The sequence below is a fragment of the Bombina bombina genome, chromosome 7, assembly GCF_027579735.1.
Source record: "Bombina bombina isolate aBomBom1 chromosome 7, aBomBom1.pri, whole genome shotgun sequence".
NCBI lineage: Eukaryota > Metazoa > Chordata > Amphibia > Anura > Bombinatoridae > Bombina > Bombina bombina.
Genome location: NC_069505.1, coordinates 306,765,227 through 306,787,760, shown reverse-complemented (window position 1 = coordinate 306,787,760; position 22,534 = coordinate 306,765,227). Strand labels below are relative to the sequence as shown.

The following is a 22,534-nucleotide window of genomic DNA, read 5'->3' as shown; positions in this document are numbered from 1 at the left end:
TTTCAGGAACAGCTGAAAACACACATATCTAACTACAGATCTTGACTTGGGTTCCTCTCAGTTACTACTATATCAACTGTGGATATGAAAATCCAGACCATTCAAGTGCTTTAAACAACATTAAGTTCAGCTTCAGTAAATCAGTTATTGTAAAGACATTAAGGCATTACCTTGGTTGTCTGCTGGGTTCATTTGTGCAGTAGGTGGGCTGGCAGCAGTAGTCTGGAATAAGTCAAAGTCTAAAACCATACAAATATTCCAGTATCAGCTGTCAATAACATAGATGTAGTCAGGTGAGTAAATAGGTTTCAGGGAAAAGTCCAGGAGGCAGTAAATCAATCTGTAGCCAGGTTGTGAAGTACAGGGAAGAAACAGAAGAATACTCCAAAACAAAGTTCCTAAAGGTCAGCTGCCAGGTAATCAGTCAGGAACAAGCGATACAACAGGGCAGGTCACACCAGGAAAGAGCGGGCAGGAACAAACGAGTTAAACGTCATCATCAGTGAATAACCACCAGGAAAGAGGACAGGAACAAGAGAACCAACGTCATCATCAGTGAATAACCACCAGGAAAGAGGACAGGAACAAGAGAACCAACGTCATCATCAATGAATAACTACCAGGAAAGAGAGGGCAGGAACAAGAACCTCAACATCATCAGTGAATAACCACCAGGAAAGAGAGGGCAGGAACAAGAACCTCAACATCATCAGTGAATAACCACCAGGAAAGAGAGGGCAGGAACAAGAACCTCAACATCATCAGTGAATAACCACCAGGAAAGAGAGGGCAGGAACAAGAACCTCAACATCATCAGTGAATAACTACCAGGAAAGAGAGGGCAGGAACAAGAGAGCCAATGCCATCATAAATTAATAACCAAGCACCAAATAGCTTTTAAGGTCTTTCTATAACTTGTCACACCTCTTTTGACACGCTTTCTGTTTCAAGGTACCTCACGGCCGGAAATAAGATAAGTTCTGCTGCAGCTTAGCACCACACCATGTTTAGGCAATAAGTCCTGAAGAGAGCTACACCCAGAGCTACGTCCGACAAGTTCTCTGGGCACACTACGGTCCTTAGTGCACCTTAGGGTTACGGTAGCACTACAACCAATACTTAGAGGAAAAGCACAGGTGGGACATAATGGCACAATATCCACTATTTAATAAAAGGCACAGGTGGAACAGGAGAGACATCGCTCACCTATGGACTCACCTGCTTGTTGACTTTTATAAGAGTTTTGAAACTATGACCAGAACAAATGTGTGCCCAGTCTAAAGTTGTACAGGGCATGAAACGTCTCCTGTGTGTAAGATCTTATGACCCCCTGTCTGGTCAAATTCTGTAAGGGAACACAAAGCTTTCCTAAGATTTAATTTAGCTGGCATTTGAGAAGGAGTTTTGGGCTGATGGACCATCTGGTTCTTATCCGTCATTACAATATTTGTATCCATTTTCACTTTAACTTCTATCATAAATTAGATTTCCCTTTCTAGGAATGTCCCACTGGGTACTGACAAATTTGTATGTGTCCTCTATACAGTCTGTGAATATTTGTTCTATATTCTTCCAGCTAACAGCAATTCCAGTTTAAAGAATAAAGCATTACAGAAACTCAACAGCATATAGGGAACAACGCAAAAAAGACAAAACGACTTAAGTTGTGAGAGAATAAAAAAAAAAAAACAGTGTCAAAATAAGACTAATACAAAATGAAGAGCCAAAAACATGGCACAGACAGTAAATATATTAGGAGTGGCACATGACATAAATGGAGAGTGATGAAACTGGGCAAACACACTGAGCACATAGATCAATGAACCATATAGTAGAAGGGACAGTATTTGTGCATTAATGAACGGGAGATCTGAATATAATCAAGGCTATTGAATCTCTTTGCTTGCAAATCACTCTCTGGATTCAACACCTTCCCAGGAACACCACACCCCCTGTATACAACATCATATTGGGAATACTACAGTACACCACCTGTATGCAAACACTTTCCTGGGAACACCTCAACATCTGTATACAAACACCTTACTGGGAAGACTCCACAACCTGTACACAAACACCATACCACCAGTATACAAACACCTTACCGGGAACAACTCATCACCTGTATGCAAACACCTTACAGGAAACACCTCACCAGCTGTACAAAAACACCTTACCGGGAACACCTCACCATCTCTTTACAAACACCTTATATGAAACACCTCACCACCTGTATACAAAAACCTTACCTGGAACAGCCCACCACAAGTATACAAACACCTTACCGGGAGAATATTCAATACAAAGTTATTTTAGGTCAAAACACCATAATCAGAACTATTCCTACAAGTTTCGGGAACAGATGGATTTAGTTTTAAAGAGCAACACAAGAATTATACAGATTGATAAATCAATTTGCTCATACTAAAAGGTAACACCATATCAGTACTGGGGGGTAGATGGACACAAACATATGGATTAGGTAGAAATTATTCCCAGAAATCAAAGGGTGTGGGGAGAAAGAGAGAGAGAGAGAAAAAGAGAGAGAGAGAAAGAGAAAGACACACTATAACAAAAAATCCGCACTCACTGGACTTAAAGTGAGCTCTCTCCCCCCCCCCACTCCTCTTTTGAGCTCTCTCCCCCCCCCACTCCTCTTTTGAGCTCTCTCCCCCCCCCCCACTCCTCTTTTGAGCTCTCTCCCCCCCCCCACTCCTCTTTTGAGCTCTCTCCCCCCCCACACTCCTCTTTTGAGCTCTCTCCCCCCCCACACTCCTCTTTTGAGCTCTCTCCCCCCCCACACTCCTCTTTTGAGCTCTCTCCCCCCCCACACTCCTCTTTTGAGCTCTCTCCCCCCCCACACTCCTCTTTTGAGCTCTCTCCCCCCCCCACTCCTCTTTTGAGCTCTCTCCCCCCCACTCCTCTTTTGAGCTCTCTCCCCCCCACTCCTCTTTTGAGCTCTCGCCCCCCCACTCCTCTTTTGAGCTCTCTCCCCCCCACTCCTCTTTTGAGCTCTCCCCCCCCCACTCCTCTTTTGAGCTCTCTCCCCCCCAATCCTCTTTTGAGCTCTCTCCCCCCCAATCCTCTTTTGAGCTCTCTCCCCCCCACTCCTCTTTTGAGCTCTCTCCCCCCCACTCCTCTTTTGAGCTCTCTCCCCCCCACTCCTCTTTTGAGCTCTCTCCCCCCCACTCCTCTTTTGAGCTCTCTCCCCCCCACTCCTCTTTTGAGCTCTCTCCCCCCCACTCCTCTTTTGAGCTCTCTCCCCCCCACTCCTCTTTTGAGCTCTCTCTCCCCCAACTCCTCTTTTGAGCTCTCTCCCCCCCCCACTCCTCTTTTGAGCTCTCTCTCCCCCTCCCCACTCCTCTTTTGAGCTCTCTCCCCCCCCCCCCACTCCTCTTTTGAGCTCTCCCCCCCCACTCCTCTTTTGAGCTCTCTCCCCCCCCACTCCTCTTTTGAGCTCTCTCCCCCCCCACTCCTCTTTTGAGCTCTCTCCCCCCCCCACTCCTCTTTTGAGCTCTCTCCCCCCCCCACTCCTCTTTTGAGCTCTCTCCCCCCCCCCCCCCCACTCCTCTTTTGAGCTCTCCCCCCCCCCACTCCTCTTTTGAGCTATCTGTATTGTACGAACGCCCCCGCCCCCGGCACGCCCAGTCCCGCCCGACCACGCCCACATCACCCCCGGCAAACCCTGTTCTCGCGTGGACACAGTTGATGCAGAGAGATGCTTCTAACTGATCTTCACGCGCCACAAACTACTCACGCACCACTGTAAGGGTCCAGGTCTGGTGCCAGCTGTCAATCTAAGGCCAGGTGTGTTTGTCCTACTGCGCATGACAGCTTCAGACAAACACACTTGGCCTTTTATAGTATAGGATATATACAATAATGTGTCAGGTCTATAATATATTTCTAATGTGTCAGGCCTATTTTTTTGTCTTCTGCTTGTGCGCAACCTATACCTTTTAACTTGTAATATGAGCGATATTTTGTGCAGTTGCTATATCCAGTGAAAGTAATGAGTATGCTAGAGTGATATTGGGCACCCTAACCCTTCTCTAGTAATTTTCTTTTACCATTGACTTATATCAAGTTGCACACTAATGCTGGTGCAGTCCAGCGATATTGCTTAAATGCTTATTGCAACCCGCCCAATCATTAGCGTGCTACTTGTGATCTTGGTCTTAATTTGTTTAAGTATGCAAGGAGGTAAATGTGGCTGTTTTACATTACTGATGCAATGAAGCTTCATGATGACTTAAAAAAGGATAAACAATAAGGTGTCTATCTTAAATAGACAGTCTAGTGAAACTATATGATTCAGATAGGGCATGGAATTTTAAACAACTTTCCAATTTACTTTTATCATCAAAGCTAAACCTAGGTAGGCTCATATGCTAATTTCTAAGCCCTTGAAGACCGCCTCTTATCAAAGTGAATGTTGACAGTTTTAGGGATTATCTATTTGAACAAAATTCTTCAAGTAGACTGTCCCTTTAAAGAGTCTGCATTTTCAGACGCCTTTGAGCGCCTAGGAGTGCCTGTGCTGAGACTAGAGTATGAATACTGTGTTATACCCCTATTACTAAATTAATTAATTTAAAACTACCCATTCACCTCCTCCGGCAACCTGGCCTATTCTTGTTTTTATATTTCTGTTGGGAACTATTTGATTGCAAGAGAATGGTTGTGATATACCCATTCCATGATCCCAATATTATAAGTATGTTGTTTCCATGCAATTTGTTTCAATTAAGTGTTTAACTCTAACCTATTTTTAGCATTTTCAGACAAGGAAGAGAACCCCCTGCCCCCTCCCAGAAAAACACCAAATTGTAGGAAGTGACTAGAAACGCACGGAGCTGTAGTAAAAATATATTTTGCGCAAAATGTTAAAAACATATAGCTGCTGAAAAACCTGCAGAAACAACTTTGAAGACCAGTAAAGCTATTTCTAAGGTTTGAAAGAACATAAACCTGCACAATACAGTTACAGAATATGGGTCCTCAGATATTTAGAGCCAGAAACACTGAGCTGAGCTCTAAAACTAATGGGAAGGGAAAACCATCACCTGTTGCCAGACGATCGTATGCTCTCTGCTCAGGTCTCTCTAATAAATTTAGCTTGTGAGCTTCATATATCACTAAACAGGAGAGACATCTATAATGCAAAATAAAGCTAAAAAAATAATAATTTGCATAATTTCTCTCCCTACCAGTAAGATTTTAAGCCTCAGGGCCCTGGTCCAAAACCTCACTCCACTCAAGAACACTAACCTCTGTAGATACCGGAGTTTGGCTAAAGAAAACGCATTCCCTTAAAGTACCTACATTTAGCCACTAATCAGCAAGCGCTACCCAGGTGCTGAACCAAAAATGGGATGGTTGCTAAGCTTACATTCTTACTTTTCAAATAAAGATAGCAAGAGAATGAAGAAAAAAATATAATAGGAGTAAATTAAAAAGTTGCTTTAAATTGCATACTCTATCTGAATCATGAAAGAAACAAAAAATTGTGTTTAGCATCCCTTTAAGTGAGTTGTACTTATACCTTCTTTATGTATCTGAGAAAAACAAACTCTACAGATTCAGGTTAGTTTACCTAACTCTGGATAGTGAGACACTAAACTGACTCCAGGAGATGATGGGTATATGCAGTGCCCTGAGACTAATAATATTACAGGGAAAATATTGGCACTGTGAAAAGTAGGCAATGTGATATAAGGTAAGGCACTACAAAGAATGCCTATCCCGGTGCTACCCTATATAAATTATACCAAATTAGCAAAAAAGAGAAAAGAAAATGAGCTTATAGGGACATTAAACCCAAAAATGATCTTTCATGATTCAGATAGAACATATAATTTTAAACAACATTCCAATTTACTTCTGTTATCTAATTTGCTTCATTCTCTGGATATACTTTTCTGAAAAGCATATCTAGATAGGCTCAGTAGCTGCACATAGATGCCTCGTGTGATTGGCTCACACATGTGCATTGGTATTTCTTTAACAAAGGATATATAAAGAATGAAGCAAATTAGATAAATAGAAGTAAATCGGAATGTTGTTTAAAATTGCATTCTCTATCTGAATCATGAAGGAAAAATATTGGGTTTAATGACCCTTTAAGCACTCACCAAGTCACCTTCACTATAATAGAATTAACCAATAAAACAACTTTTATTCAATATACGTAACTATGTTAAAAGTGTCCTTAAAGGAACAGTTCCACTACATAAAACATACAACCTATATGTGCCCTGAGACCATTCAGATATGTTTCCACCCACTCCAGTGCTCATTTGACGTCTAACCACGTTCTAAAGGTTTTTGATTTGATTAATTGGTGCAGCTACAATAAACCACAGGAGAGCAAAGCTGAGTTATTGTGTTATATCCAGACTAACTATCAACGGGTGCACAATTCACACTCTACTTCTTTTCTAGGAGGAGTCATTTGCTCACAGGAGATAAAGGCTAAAGTATCTGATGTGTAGGAGGAATAGAAGGTGCATCTTATTTCTATACAGTCTGGGGAGCAGTTACCATGTGCAGCTGGAATATAAGAGCACATATAAAGTCATTAGTTAATAAAGAGGAACCCGTTTACTAAATGCTGTCATGTCTCAGTGCACAAGTATCTCAGGTAACCGTTTGTTTTGCAGCATTTGTCTCTAGTGAATACCAGACCAGCAGGTTACATACCGAGTGGGCTTTTCCCAATCTTCCTCATTGTAACTTCCATCCAAGAAGGGGTAACTTTTCCTGTGCTCCAACGGGGGGGTGCTGCTCTTCTGCCTGCTCGCTCTCCATTCATGTGGGTGCAAAGAGATGCCTGCAGCCTGTGGCAAATAGGTACCTGGAGAAGGTAGGTAAGTCATATGTTACATAGGTATCAAGGGGAGGTAAGTTATCTGTATCCTGTACAGAACTGAGTCATAGGTATCTAGCAGGGGGGTAAGTTATCTGTATCCTGTACAGCAATGAGTCATATGTAACATAGGTATCTAGGGGAGGTAAGTGACCTGTATCCTGTACAGCAATGAGTCATATGTAACATAGGTATCTAGGGGGGGTAAGTTATCTGTATCCTGTACAGAACTGAGTCATATGTGACATAGGTATCTAGGGGAGGTAAGTGACCTGTATACTGTACAGCAATGAGTCATATGTAACATAGGTATCTAGGGGAGGTAAGTGACCTGTATCCTGTACAGCAATGAGTCATATGTAACATAGGTATCTAGGGGGGGTAAGTTATCTGTATCCTGTACAGAACTGAGTCATATGTGACATAGGTATCTAGGGGAGGTAAGTGACCTGTATACTGTACAGCAATGAGTCATATGTAACATAGGTATCTAGGGGAGGTAAGTGACCTGTATCCTGTACAGCAATGAGTCATATGTAACATAGGTATCTAGGGGGGGTAAGTTATCTGTATCCTGTACAGAACTGAGTCATATGTGACATAGGTATCTAGGGGAGGTAAGTGACCTGTATCCTGTACAGCAATGAGTCATATGTAACATAGGTATCTAGGGGAGGTAAGTTATCTGTATCCTGTACAGCACTGAGTCATATGTGACATAGGTATCTAGGGGAGGTAAGTGACCTGTATCCTGTACAGCAATGAGTCATATGTAACATAGGTATCTAGGGGAGGTAAGTTATCTGTATCCTATACAGAACTGAGACAATATGTAACATAGGTATCTAGGGGAGGTAAGTTATCTGTATCCTGTACAGAACTGAGACATATGTTATATAGATATCTAGGGGAGGCAAGTTAGCCACATCCGGTATATAAAACCCACTCACCTTGGCTTCCATATGTTGTGTCAATGCCAGAACCATCCCAAGACTCCAGGGCGCTGTCTATACTGGGAACAGTGGTGGAATAGAGCTCAGAGAGTTTGCTGGTTTTCTGGGAATCTGTCAGGTCGTCCTCAGGGTCACTCCCATCGTTCATACTGTCCGACAGCTTGTGAGGATAATTTCCTGGATCATAAGGTCAGAAAGGAGTGTGAAGGGTTAAAAGGCAAAAAAACACGTCTCTGTCACTTATAAATATCAGCACTGAAGCTTCTGCTGAGTATGGAGAAAAGTCAACGAGCTGTGACTAGACTAATTGTGCTTCATTTAAAGGGATGTAGAGTTTTTACATTAATGCATTTTCCCCTCCTGTATACACAGTGCCTCCCCCCATATACTGTCCCCATATGCACAGTGCCAACAAACAGTGTCCACAGCTTAATCTTTTCCTTTACTTCAGGATAATTTTAGGGTACAATAGGCAGCAACGTTTCGGGCTGTACACCCTTAGTCATGCAATGTAACACTGTTCACAAAAATCACAATTTATAGCAACCTAGGTTACTTAATCATCGTACACCTGACTGTGCTTAATTACAATCCATGTTAAAAAGCAAGTAGGAACTCGCCTGCACCATCTAGTGGTAAATCCTAGGTTCCATATTACCAATTTTTTACCCGTTTTTACCTCTAAAAAGACATTTAAAAACATCCTGTACACTGAGTTAGCTATATCCCTTACATAAATACAGAATCATCATAATCCTTATTCATTCCCAATGGTTTCATAGAATTTAATGTAGATATCCAAAAAAGTTATTTTCTCTTTAACATTAACTCCCTGTTACCCCCTCTCCTGTGCGTTTTGATTTGATCAATAACCTGCCATCTTAACTGACTAATACTGTAGAGCGCTTAACTTCCAGGAAATGAGATGAGACTGGTGCCTCTTTATGGTTACCTTATGTTTGATTTGTGTTCACTGATACAATCCCATACCCTCCTTGTCTCCCCTAAATAAATCCTGGAGCATGGGCACTTTATTAAATATATCACATAACATGAGTTACAAGTAAAAAAATCTTTTATATTATACATTTTACCCGTTCTGGGATGTGCAAACTTATCTCCCTTAATAAGGGAATTGCAATTAGAACATCCCAGACATGGATAGCAACCCAGATATGTATTAATTATGTAGCCTGTCTCAGATTTTGACTGGCTACCTATGTCAGTTTTTAAAAGTTTTAGTGTGGATATCACATTCCAAGTAATATTTTTCGGTGTTCTTAACCATCCTAGTGTCCAGAAAAAACACTGAAACATCATACCAGGTCAAAGTAAATTTAATACCATTCACTACCTGATTTAGATCTGACACAAACTGCAAAAGGATATCTATGTTGTCCCCCCCATACGCCAAATATATTGTCTATAAAACGCCACCATGTGGCTCCATTTTTTTAAAAACTCCTCATGTTCATATACGAACTTTACTTCGAATTTTCCCATGAATATATTGGTGTAGGAGGGGGCAACATTAGAGCCCATAGCCGTACCCTGGGTCTGGATGTACTAGGTATACCAAAACTAGAAATAATTACTGAATAGTACCAACCTCAGTAACTCTTCCAAAAACTGTATCTGTTGGATGCATTCATTTTTTTGTGTTCATCAGAACTTTCTTCACACATCCAATATCACTCTCGTGTTTAATGGATGTAGAAAGACTTTGAACGTCCAATGTGTATAAAATGTATTTGTCAGTGCCCAATTCAAGACTTCCCAGTTTCTTGATAAAGTCCCCTGTAGCCTTAATATTAAAGAGGATATACTCCACATGCGGTTGTGTCAGATCTAAATCAGGTAGTGAATGGTATTAAATTTACTTTGACCTGGCATGATGTTTCAGTGGTTTTTCTAGACACTATGGTGGTTAAGAACACCGAAAAAAATAGCTTGGAATGTGATATCCACAAACTAAAACCACCGTTGAGATAGAACAACCTCTTACATTACAACAGCTTTCCTCCTCCTAGGCTCCTGAACTCCTTACCACGGAGTCAATTGATAAGGGTTAAGAGTATTGTGAAGGTAGAAAATAGTACCACAGTCAGGCTGCATGAAATGGGTAATAAGTTCTTAGAGTGAGGATATCCCAGTGAATTGAAAAAATCAAAAAATTAATAAAGTTGATCAAATTTCAAGGTCCAAGCTGCTTACACGGGCGAAAGTCCCATGTGAGGATGACCGTTTGGTTTTGTCTCTAAGTATGGCAATCACAGCAAGACGTTGAGTAAAATAATACAAAGGTATTGGCACATACTTTGAGACTGCAATAAGGAAGTACCCTGTTTTAAAAATCCCCCTATGATGACATAAAAGAAACCAAAATGTAAAAGACATACTTATAAAAACTGACATTGGTAGCCAGTCAGAATCTGAGCTACATAACCAAGAAAAATCTGGGTGCTATCCATGTCTGAGATGTTCTAATTGCAATTCCCTTATTAAGGGTAAATGTATAATATAAAATATTTTTTTACTTGTAACTCATGTTTTGTGATATATTTAATAAAGTGCCCATGGCTCCAGGATTTATTTAGGGGAGACGACAAGGAGGGTATGGGATTGTATCATTGAACACAAATCAAACATAAGGTAACAAAGAGGCACCAGTCTCATTTCCTGGAAGCTGGGCACTCTGTCAGTTTAGCTGACAGGTTATTGATCAAATCAAAACGTACAGGAGAGGGGTTAACAGGGAGTTAATGTTAAAGAGAAAATAACTTAGATATCTACATTAAATTCTATGAAACAATTGGGAATGAATAAGGATTATGATGTTTCTGTATTTATGTAAGGGATATAGCTAACTGAGTGTACAGGGTGTTTTTAAATGTCTTTAGAGGTAAAAATTGGTAATATGGAACCTATTTACCACTAGATGGTGCAGGTGAGTTCCTACTTGCTTTTAACATGGATTGTAATTTATTATGCACAGTCAGGTGTATGGTGATTAAATAACCTAGATTGCTATAAATTGTGATTTTGTGAACAGTGTTACATGGCATGACTAAGGGTGTACAGCCCAAAACGTTGTTGCTTATTGTACCCTAAATAAAGGAAACTATTGTTAGGCAAGTGCTGTGGGCACTATGTTTGTTGGATGTACCTGAGAGCTAGCTGCGAGCTCTTGTCTGTGATTGCATTTGCACTATCCTGGAGATACTGCTGGTTTCTACATATTGGATAAAGTTTCACCATATATGTAGTGCCTGCCTCCCATTTATGCAGTGCGATGCCTCCCATATACGCAGTGCCATGCCTCCCATATATGCAGTACCATGTCTCCCATATACGCAATGCCTCGCCTCCCATATAAGCAGTGCCTCGCCTCCCATATAAGCAGTACCACTCACGCTCAGCCTGCTTCTTGATTTTCAGCGTCACAGTCTCTCCCGCCATCTGCAGCAGGTGAATGGCCTCACTCAGAGGTTTCCCCTTCAGACTCACATTATTAATTGCCAGTATACGATCCCCAACATGAATGGCTCCAGTCCTGAGATAAAGCCAGAACACAGTAAAAATATAAAACTCCTGGTAATGTTTATACATTTGTCAGCACATGCCCTTATCTTATCTCCTCTCCCTAATGCCAGATGCAACACCCTGAATCATGGAGTGCTGAAAAATGACAATGAGGTGTATCTGGCAATGAAGAGGTTAAGTTGAAGATCCCCACAGAAACAACTCATTTGCATTGCCTACAAAAGACCACTAGAGGTCTCTAGTCTGCAACACTGACCGCTGGTGAAATCGCATCATCAGCTGTGCCAAGGTTTTCTGTAAAATCAGCTGTAGCTCTCACTACTTTTGTTCCCTGACATTTTACACATGAATTAGGAATACCAGTAAAATGAAAATATACTAGAAATTAGCCTCTAGCTCTAACCTGCTTTTCTCTCTCTCCTACCTATGCCATAGACTGGCATTACCCTCTAGCTCTACCCATGCCACAGATTGGCATTACCCTCTAGCTCTACCCGTGCCACATACTGGCATTACCCCATAGCTTTCTCTACCTGCCTCACCCTACTGTCATTACCCTGTAGCTTTCTCTACCTGCCTCACCTACTGTCATTACCCTGTAGCTTTCTCTACCTGCCTCACCTACTGCCATTACCCAGTAGCTCTCTCTACCTGCTTCACCTACTGGCATTCCCCTGTAGCTCTCTCTACCTGCCTCACCTACTGCCATTACCCAGTAGCTCTCTCTACTTGCTTCACCTACTGGCATTCCCCTGTAGCTCTCTCTACCTGCCTCACCTACTGGCATTACCCAGTAGCTCTCTCTACCTGTCTCACCTACTGGCATTCCCCTGTAGCTCTCTCTACCTGCGTCACCTACTGGCATTCCCCTGTAGCTCTCTCTACCTGCCTCACCTACTGCCATTACCCTGTAGCTCTCTCTACTTGCTTCACCTACTGGCATTCCCCTGTAGCTCTCTCTACCTGCCTCACCTACTGGCATTACCCAGTAGCTCTCTCTACCTGCCTCACCTACTGGCATTACCCTGTAGCTCTCTCTACCTGCGTCACCTACTGGCATTCCCCTGTAGCTCTCTCTACTTGCTTCACCTACTGCCATTACCCTGTAGCTCTCTCTACTTGCTTCACCTACTGCCATTACCCTGTAGCTCTCTCTACTTGCTTCACCTACTGGCATTACCCTGTAGCTCTCTCTACCTGCCTCACCTACTGCCATTACCCTGTAGCTCTCTCTACCTGCCTCACCTACTGGCATTACCCTGTAGCTCTCTCTACCTGCCTCACCTACTGCCATTACCCTGTAGCTCTCTCTACCTGCCTCACCTACTGCCATTACCCTGTAGCTCTCTCTACTTGCTTCACCTACTGGCATTACCCTGTAGCTCTCTCTACCTGCCTCACCTACTGGCATAACCCTGTAGATTTCTGTACCTGCCTCCCCTACTAGCATTACCTTCTAGCTCTACCCATGCCAAAAAGACTGGCATTACCTTGTAGCTCTCTACCTGCCTCCCATACTGGCATTACCCAGTAGCTCTACCTTCCTCACCTACTGGCATTACTATGTTGCTCTACCTGCGTCACCTACTGGCCTTACCCTGTAGCTCTCTCTAACTGCATCACCTACTGGCCTTACCCTGTAGCTCTCTCTACCTGCATCACCTACTGGCCTTACCCTGTAGCTCTCTCTACCTGCATCACCTACTGGCCTTACCCTGTAGCTCTCTCTACCTGCGTCACCTACTGGCATAACCCTGTAGCTTTCTGTACCTGCCTCCCCTACCTTCTAGCTCTACCCATGCCAAAGACTGGCATTACCTTGTAGCTCTCTACCTGCCACCCATACTGGCATTACCCAGTAGCTCTACCTTGTCACCTACTGGCATTACTCTGTTGCTCTACCTGCCTCCCCTTCTGGCATTATCCTGTAGCTCTCTCTACCTGCGTCACCTACTGGCATTACCCTGTAGCTCTCTCTACCTGCCTCGCCTACTGGCCTTACCCTGTAGCTCTCTACCTGCGTCACCTACTGGCATTATCCTGTAGCTCTCTGTACCTGCCTCACCTACTGGCATTACCCTGTGAAGCTATGCTGAATATTTTCCCCATGCAGTGACTTGTGCTTAGGGAAATAAATTGTGCTAAAGTATTGAATTCACCTCTCAGCAAGACCTCTCCTGGTGAGTCCTGAGATCACAATGGGATCAAATGGTTCCTCTGTCCCAGAGATTGTTATTCCGAGAGGCCCTCCATATCGCTTCAGCTCCACAGTGTATATAATGGAACCACTGGTCTCCTGCTCATCTACAAACATAAATAAAGAATATTCCATATGTCTGTGACAAACTGGTCACCATGGACCCATTTATTTTACTAAATCTTACATGAAGAAAACAAGTTCATCAGTCACAGAAAACAAATCAGACACATGGGCGCACGAGGAGGAGCTGTGCCTGTGACACAAATAGCTGCACTATTGTTGCAAACTTCATACAGGGACAGTAAATAAGAATCTAACTGGCGATAAGTAGATTGCTGACGTGATTGGTGATAAGTAGACCACCCCTGAACTACCGATAAATAGACAACCGATTAACCGGCACTAAGTAGACCGCTGCTTAAAGTGATAGTAAACTTTCCCCTTTGTATAAACAGATCCGGAATATTAGAGATATTTCAGATGGAGTTTAATTCAACAGTTGTAATGAGGAGGAGAGATAACTTACTTTTTAATGCAGTTCTGAAATTCTAATAACCTGCACTCCTGCCTCCTACTTTAAAAGTTGTTTTTTCTTTGTGTGAGCCAACGGTTTGAATTGTTCTATCAGAGCTCTAGCTACAACAAAAGTGCCATAAGGGGAGAGTGCTGATTGGAGAATAATTTAAACCTTCGGCTCACACAAAAAATAAAAAAATAATTAGTTTTGAATTGGGCGGCCGGAATTTCATATCTACATTACAAAGTAAGTTATAGTGCATCTTCATTACAACTTATGAATTAAACTCCATATAAAATATCACTAACACTCCGGATCTGTTTATGCAGAGGGGACAGTTTACCATCACTTTAAAGGGACAGTAAAGAAAAAATAAAACTTTTATGATTCGAATAGAGCATGTCATTTTAAACAACTTTACGATTTATTTCTGTTACCAAATTTGCTTTGTTCTTTTGGTATCTTTTATTGAAGAGTAAAACTAGGTAGGCTCATAAGAGCGCAGGAGTGTTTGCAACACTATTTTTAGCTTTGTTATAGAATTTTACAAAACATTTCTTAAAAAAAAAGTACAAAAAAAAAAAAACACGTGCACACTGCTGATTGCTTATGAGCCTACCTAATTTTACTCTTCAATAAAAGATACCAAATGAACAAAGCAAATTTGATAATAGAAATAAATGGAAAAGTTGTTTTAAATTGCCTGCTCTATCTGAATCATGAAAGTTTAATTTTGACTTTACTGTCCCTTTAACAAGAAGCAAACTGCCGCTTAACTGGAGATAAATAGACCACTGCTTGACGGGCAATAAGTAGCTGCTTAGGATTCAGTGCACAGAAGGGCCTGTCCATCACTTGATACACAGCCCCTCAATACCACTAAAATAATCTAGGGCAAGACCGGATTGGCCTATCAGGCTACCAGGAAACTTCCCGGTGGGCTGCAGCAGCTTGGGCTGGAAAGCTACAATTTAAAGAAGTGATTAATGAATGTAATTGGGCCATTGGTACCTATATAATAACAATCTGGCCATTTTTTTTTTAATACCAACTAATATAATATAATTCTGAAAATAAATATTGGGGAAGGAGTATCCCAGTAATCTCCTTTGAGAAAAATGGGGAGGGCGCATTATACTGAGTCAACGGAAAAACATAATTTATGCTTACCTGATAAATTCCTTTCTTCTGTTGTGTGATCAGTCCACGGGTCATCATTACTTCTGGGATATAACTCCTCCCCAACAGGAAATGCAAGAGGATTCACCCAGCAGAGCTGCATATAGCTCCTCCCCTCTACGTCAGTCCCAGTCATTCGACCAAGAATCAACGAGAAAGGAGTAACCAAGGGTGAAGTGGTGACTGGAGTATAATTTAAAAGATATTTACCTGCCTTAAAACAGGGCGGGCCGTGGACTGATCACACAACAGAAGAAAGGAATTTATCAGGTAAGCATAAATTATGTTTTCTTCTGTTATGTGTGATCAGTCCACGGGTCATCATTACTTCTGGGATACCAATACCAAAGCAAAAGTACACGGATGACGGGAGGGATAGGCAGGCTCATTATACAGAAGGAACCACTGCCTGAAGAACCTTTCTCCCAAAAATAGCCTCCGACGAAGCAAAAGTATCAAATTTGTAAAATTTGGAAAAAGTATGAAGCGAAGACCAAGTTGCAGCCTTGCAAATCTGTTCAACAGAGGCCTCATTCTTAAAGGCCCAAGTGGAAGCCACAGCTCTAGTGGAGTGAGCTGTAATTCTTTCAGGAGGCTGCTGTCCAGCAGTCTCATAGGCTAAACGTATTATGCTACGAAGCCAAAAAGAGAGAGAGGTAGCAGAAGCTTTTTGACCTCTCCTCTGTCCAGAATAAACGACAAACAGGGAAGAAGTTTGGCGAAAATCTTTAGTTGCCTGCAAGTAGAACTTGAGGGCACGAACTACATCCAGATTGTGTAGAAGACGTTCCTTCTTTGAAGAAGGATTTGGACACAAGGATGGAACAACAATCTCTTGATTGATATTCCTGTTAGTGACTACCTTAGGTAAGAACCCAGGTTGAGTACGCAGAACTACCTTGTCTGAGTGAAAAATCAGATAAGGAGAATCACAATGTAAGGCTGATAACTCAGAGACTCTTCGAGCCGAGGAAATAGCCATTAAAAACAGAACTTTCCAAGATAACAATTTTATATCAATGGAATGAAGGGGTTCAAACGGAACACCCTGTAAAACGTTAAGAACTAAGTTTAAACTCCATGGCGGAGCAACAGCTTTAAACACAGGCTTGATCCTAGCTAAAGCCTGACAAAAGGCCTGGACGTCTGGATTTTCTGACAGACGCCTGTGTAACAAGATGGACAGAGCTGAAATCTGTCCCTTTAAAGAACTAGCTGATAAACCCTTTTCTAAACCTTCTTGTAGAAAGGACAATATCCTAGGGATCCTAACCTTACTCCAGGAGTAACGTTTGGATTCGCACCAGTATAGGTATTTACGCCATATTTTATGGTAAATCTTTCTGGTAACAGGCTTCCTAGCCTGTATCAGGGTATCAATAACCGATTCAGAAAAACCACGTTTTGATAAAATCAAGCGTTCAATTTCCAAGCAGTCAGCTTCAGAGAAGTTAGATTTTGATGTTTGAATGGACCCTGTATCAGAAGGTCCTGTCTTAGAGGTAGAGACCAAGGCGGACAGGATGACATGTCCACTAGATCTGCATACCAAGTCCTGCGTGGCCATGCAGGCGCTATTAGAATCACTGATGCTCTCTCCTGTTTGATTTTGGCAATCAATCGAGGAAGCAGCGGGAAGGGTGGAAACACATAAGCCATCCCGAAGTTCCAAGGTGCTGTCAAAGCATCTATCAGAACCGCTCCCGGATCCCTGGATCTGGACCCGTAGTGAGGAAGTTTGGCGTTCTGGCGAGACGCCATGAGATCTATCTCTGGTTTGCCCCAACGTCAAAGTATTTGGGCAAAGACCTCCGGATGAAGTTCCCACTCCCCCGGATGAAAAGTCTGGCGACTCAAAAAATCCGCCTCCCAGTTCTCCACTCCCGGGATGTGGATTGCTGACAGGTGGCAAGAGTGAGACTCTGCCCAGCGAATTATCTTTGATACTTCCATCATTGCTAGGGAGCTTCTTGTCCCTCCCTGATGGTTGATGTAAGCTACAGTCGTGATGTTGTCCGACTGAAACCTGATGAACCCCCGAGTTGTTAATTGGGGTCAAGCCAGAAGGGCATTGAGAACTGCTCTCAATTCCAGAATGTTTATTGGAAGGAGACTCTCCTCCTGATTCCATAGTCCCTGAGCCTTCAGAGAATTCCAGACAGCGCCCCAACCTAGTAGGCTGGCGTCTGTTGTTACAATTGTCCAGTCTGGCCTACTGAATGGCATCCCCCTGGACAGGTGTGGCCGATAAAGCCACCATAGAAGAGAATTTCTGGTCTCTTGATTCAGATTCAGAGTAGGGGACAAATCTGAGTAATCCCCATTCCACTGACTTAGCATGCACAATTGCAGCGGTCTGAGGTGTAGGCGTGCAAAAGGTACTATGTCCATTGCCGCTACCATTAAGCCGATCACCTCCATGCATTGAGCTACTGACGGGTGTTGAATGGAATGAAGGACACGGCATGCATTTAGAAGCTTTGTTAACCTGTCTTCTGTCAGGTAAATCTTCATTTCTACAGAATCTATAAGAGTCCCCAAGAATGGAACTCTTGTGAGAGGAAAAAGAGAACTCTTCTTTTCGTTCACTTTCCATCCATGCGACCTTAGAAATGCCAGAACTAACTCTGTATGAGACTTGGCAGTTTGAAAGCTTGAAGCTTGTATTAGAATGTCGTCTAGATACGGAGCTACCGAAATCCCTCGCGGTCTTTTTTTTTTTTTTTTTAAATTTTTTATCTTGGGAATTCATTTTGCAATATATTAAGTAGAAGGGCAGGCAGCATGGAAACCCAACAGCAAGACCAGGATTTGAACTCTAAACCTCTCGCTTGCAAGGGAACTCATCTATCCGCTAGGCCACAATGGAATACCCTGCAACGTTTTTATTCACAGTCAATATAAAATTCTCACAGCTCTGCTGAGAGAATCTACCTCCCTCCAAAGAAGTTTGAAGACCCCTGAGATCTGTCAGAGATGAACCGGATCATGCAGGAAATATAAGAGTAGCTGACTGGAAATTTTTGATGCGTAGCAAAGAGCGCCAAAAACGGCCTCTCCCTCACACACAGCAGTGAAGAGAAACGAAACTGTCACAATTAAAAGCAAACAACTGCCAAGTGGAAAATAATGCCCAAATATTTATTCACTCAGTACCTCAGAAATGTAAACGATTCTACATTCCAGCAAAAACGTTTAACATGATAAATACTTATTAAAAGGATTAGTGACTTTTAACAGAGTAGTTCCGGTGAAATACCATCCCCAGAATACTGAAGTGTATACATACATGTCATTATAACGGTATGGCAGGATTTTCTCATCAATTCCATTCAGAAAATAAAAACTGCTACATACCTCAATGCAGATTCATCTGCCCGCTGTCCCCTGATCTGAAGCTTTTACCTCCCTCAGATGGCCGAGAACAGCAATATGATCTTAACTACTCCGGTTAAAATCATAGTAAAAAACTCTGGTAGATTCTTCCTCAAACTCTGCCAGAGAAGTAATAACACGCTCCGGTGCTATTGTAAAATAACAAACTTTTGATTGAAGTCATAAAAACTAAGTATAATCACCATAGTCCTCTCACACATCCTATCTAGTCGTTGGGTGCAAGAGAATGACTGGGACTGACGTAGAGGGGAGGAGCTATATGCAGCTCTGCTGGGTGAATCCTCTTGCATTTCCTGTTGGGGAGGAGTTATATCCCAGAAGTAATGATGACCCGTGGACTGATCACATAACAGAAGAAATAGGGCTTGTCCTCAAATTTTCCAGGGATACTTTATATTCCCAATCCATCCCTGATCTAGGGGACAACTAGATTATCCGCTTGTTCCAGTCATTTCATTACCCAGGGTGGCACCCAGGGGTGCTAAATAAACAGACCTTTGGGCCCCCCAGGGGCATGAAGGATGATATTTCTCCTCTTATGTTGAAGATAGGAATATTTTTTTAGTCAAACAGGGAAAGACAGAGCATGGAGCGCAGTAAGTCGCAATACAATATCTTTATCGCCCATACAGGTAACAAACGTGAAAAAAACATTTCTAAATGCATTTCATCACAGAAAGGAACGAGTTTAGTCCAGCAGTATGGCACCTCACATATAAGTGGGATGTGTTAGGAGCGCCTAGGATAAAGGCCGGGTCAAGTGGAGAGTACAGGCTAAAAATACTTAAAATATCAACAAAGTTTAATATCACATATATAATAACAGATAATCAATAACACATTATAAATGTATAAAAGTACATGGATCCATAGTACTAATAAAAACAATGTTACAGTTACAATAATTTAATAATACAATAATAAGGTAATAAAATGGTACGATAATAAAATATAAAAACAAAAATGGAAAATGTGTCCAAGATTATACACGTGAATCGGCCCCTGGGGGTATAGGGCACAGAGACAGATTGAGATAAAAAACATAATTTATGCTTACCTGATAAATTTATTTCTCTTGTAGTGTATCCAGTCCACGGATCATCCATTACTTATGGGATATTCTCCTTCCCAACAGGAAGTTGCAAGAGGATCACCCACAGCAGAGCTGCTATATAGCTCCTCCCCTAACTGCCATATCCAGTCATTCGACCGAAACAAACAGAGAAAGGAGAAACCATAGGGTGTAGTGGTGACTGTAGTTTAATTAAATTTTAGACCTGCCTAAAAATGACAGGGCGGGCCGTGGACTGGATACACTACAAGAGAAATAAATTTATCAGGTAAGCATAAATTAATGTTTTCTCTTGTTAAGTGTATCCAGTCCACGGATCATCCATTACTTATGGGATACCAATACCAAAGCTAAAGTGATGGGAGGGACAAGGCAGGGATTAAGCGGAAGGAACCACTGCCTGAAGAACCTTTCTCCCAAAAACAGCCTCCGAAGAAGCAAAAGTATCAAATTTGTAAAAATTTTGAAAAAGTGTGAAGCGAAGACCAAGTCGCGGCCTTGCAAATCTGTTCAACAGAGGCCTCATTTTTAAAGGCCCAGGTGGAAGCCACAGCTCTAGTAGAATGAGCTGTAATTCTTTCAGGGGGCTGCTGTCCAGCAGTCTCATAGGCTAGGTGTATAATACTGCGAAGCCAAAAGGAAAGAGGTTGCAGAAGCTTTTTGACCTCTCCTCTGTCCAGAATAAACGACAAACAGGGAAGATGTTTGACAAAATCTTTAGTAGCTTGTAAGTAAAACTTCAAGGCACGGACTACGTCCAGATTATGTAAAAGACGTTCCTTCTTTGAAGAAGGATGAGGACACAATGATGGAATAACAATCTCTTGATTGATATTCTTGTTAGAAACCACCTTAGGTAAAAACCCAGGTTTGTTACGCAGAACTACCTTATCTGCATGAAAAATCAGATAAGGAGAATCACATTGTAAGGCAGATAGCTCAGAGACTCTCCGAGCCGAGGAAATAGCCATAAAAAACAGAACTTTCCAAGATAAAAGCTTAATATCCATGGAATGAAGGGGTTCAAACGGAACTCCTTGAAGAACTTTAAGAACCAAGTTTAAGCTCCATGGGGGAGCAACAGGTTAAAACACAGGCTTAATTCTAACCAAAGCCTGACAAATTGCCTGGACGTCTGGAACTTCTGCCAGACGCTTGTGCAAAAGAATAGACAGAGCAGAAATCTGTCCCTTTAAGGAACTAGCTGATAATCCTTTGTCCAAACCCTCTTGGAGAAAGGACAATATCCTAGGAATCCTAACCTTACTCCATGAGTAATTCTTGGATTCACACCAGTAAAGATATGTACGCCATATCTTGTGATAGATTTTCCTGGTAACAGGCTTTCGTGTCTGTATCAATGACTGACTCGGAGAAGCCACGCTTTGATAGAATCAAGCGTTCAATCTCCATGCAGTCAGTCTCAGAGAAATTAGATTTGGATGATTGAAAGGACCTTGTATTAGAAGGTCTTGTCTTAGAGGCAGAGTCCATGGTGGAAAGGATGACATGTCCACTAGGTCTGCATACCAGGTCCTGCGTGGCCACGCAGGCGCTATAAGAATCACAGATGCTCTCTCCTGTTTGATTTTGGCAATCAGTCGAGGGAGCAGAGGAAACGGTGGAAACACATAAGCCAGGTTGAAGAACCAAGGCGCTGCTAGAGCATCTATCAGCGTCGCTTCTGGGTCCCTGGACCTGGATCCGTAACAAGGAAGCTTGGCATTCTGGCGAGACGCCATGAGATCCAATTCTGGTTTGCCCCAATGATGAATCAATTGAGCAAACACCTCCGGATGGAGTTCCCACTCCCCCGGGTGAAAAGTCTGACGACTTAGAAAATCCGCCTCCCAGTTCTCCACGCCTGGGATATGGATTGCTGACAGGTGGCAAGAGTGAGTCTCTGCCCAGCAAATTATTTTTGAGACTTCTAACATCGCTAGGGAACTCCTGGTTCCCCCTTGATGGTTGATGTAAGCCACAGTCATGATATTGTCCGACTGAAATCTGATGAACCTCAGTGTTGCTAACTGAGGCCAAGCCAGAAGAGCATTGAATATTGCTCTTAACTCCAGAATATTTATCGGAAGGAGTTTCTCCTCCTGAGTCCACGATCCCTGTGCCTTCAGGGAGTTCCAGACTGCACCCCAACCTAGAAGGCTGGCATCTGTTGTTACAATTGTCCAATCTGGCCTGCGAAAGGTCATACCCTCGGACAGGTGGACCTGAGACAACCACCAGAGAAGAGAATCTCTGGTCTCTTGATCCAGATTTAGCAGAGGGGACAAATCTGTGTAATCCCCATTCCACTGACTTAGCATGCATAATTGCAGCAGTCTGAGATGTAGGCGCGCAAATGGCACTATGTCCATTGCCGCTACCATTAAGCCGATCACCTCCATACACTGAGCCACCGAAGAGCGCGGAATGGAATGAAGAATACGGCAAGCATTTAGAAGCTTTGATAACCTGGACTCCGTCAGGTAAATTTTCATCTCTACAGAATCTATAAGAGTCCCTAAGAAGGAGACTCTTGTGATTGGGGATAGAGAACTCTTTTCCTCGTTCACTTTCCACCCGTGCGATCTCAGAAATGCCAGAACTATCTCTGTATGAGACTTGGCAATTTGAAAGCTTGACGCCTGTATCAGGATGTCGTCTAGATACGGAGCCACCGCTATGCCTCGCGGTCTTAGAACCCGCCAGAAGTGAGCCCAGAACCTTCGTAAAGATTCTCGGGGCTGTAGCCAACCCGAAGGGAAGAGCTACAAATTGGTAATGCCTGTCTAGAAAGGCAAACCTTAGG

The 22,534-nt window shown here is 42.5% G+C and overlaps 1 protein-coding gene across 1 annotated transcript in view; it reads right to left on the bottom strand.

Moving 5' to 3' along the window:
- The window catches only part of GRIP2 (glutamate receptor interacting protein 2), a 165,130-nt gene that overhangs the window by 68,945 nt on the left and 73,651 nt on the right, over nucleotides 1-22,534 (bottom strand). The window contains exons 17-20 of the mRNA XM_053720917.1: nucleotides 13,524-13,668; nucleotides 11,235-11,374; nucleotides 7,819-7,998; nucleotides 6,703-6,856 (exon numbers count right to left, since the gene is read on the bottom strand). Of these exons, the coding sequence (XP_053576892.1) occupies nucleotides 6,703-6,856; nucleotides 7,819-7,998; nucleotides 11,235-11,374; nucleotides 13,524-13,668 (619 nt within the window). The remainder of the gene's footprint in view (nucleotides 1-6,702; nucleotides 6,857-7,818; nucleotides 7,999-11,234; nucleotides 11,375-13,523; nucleotides 13,669-22,534) is intronic.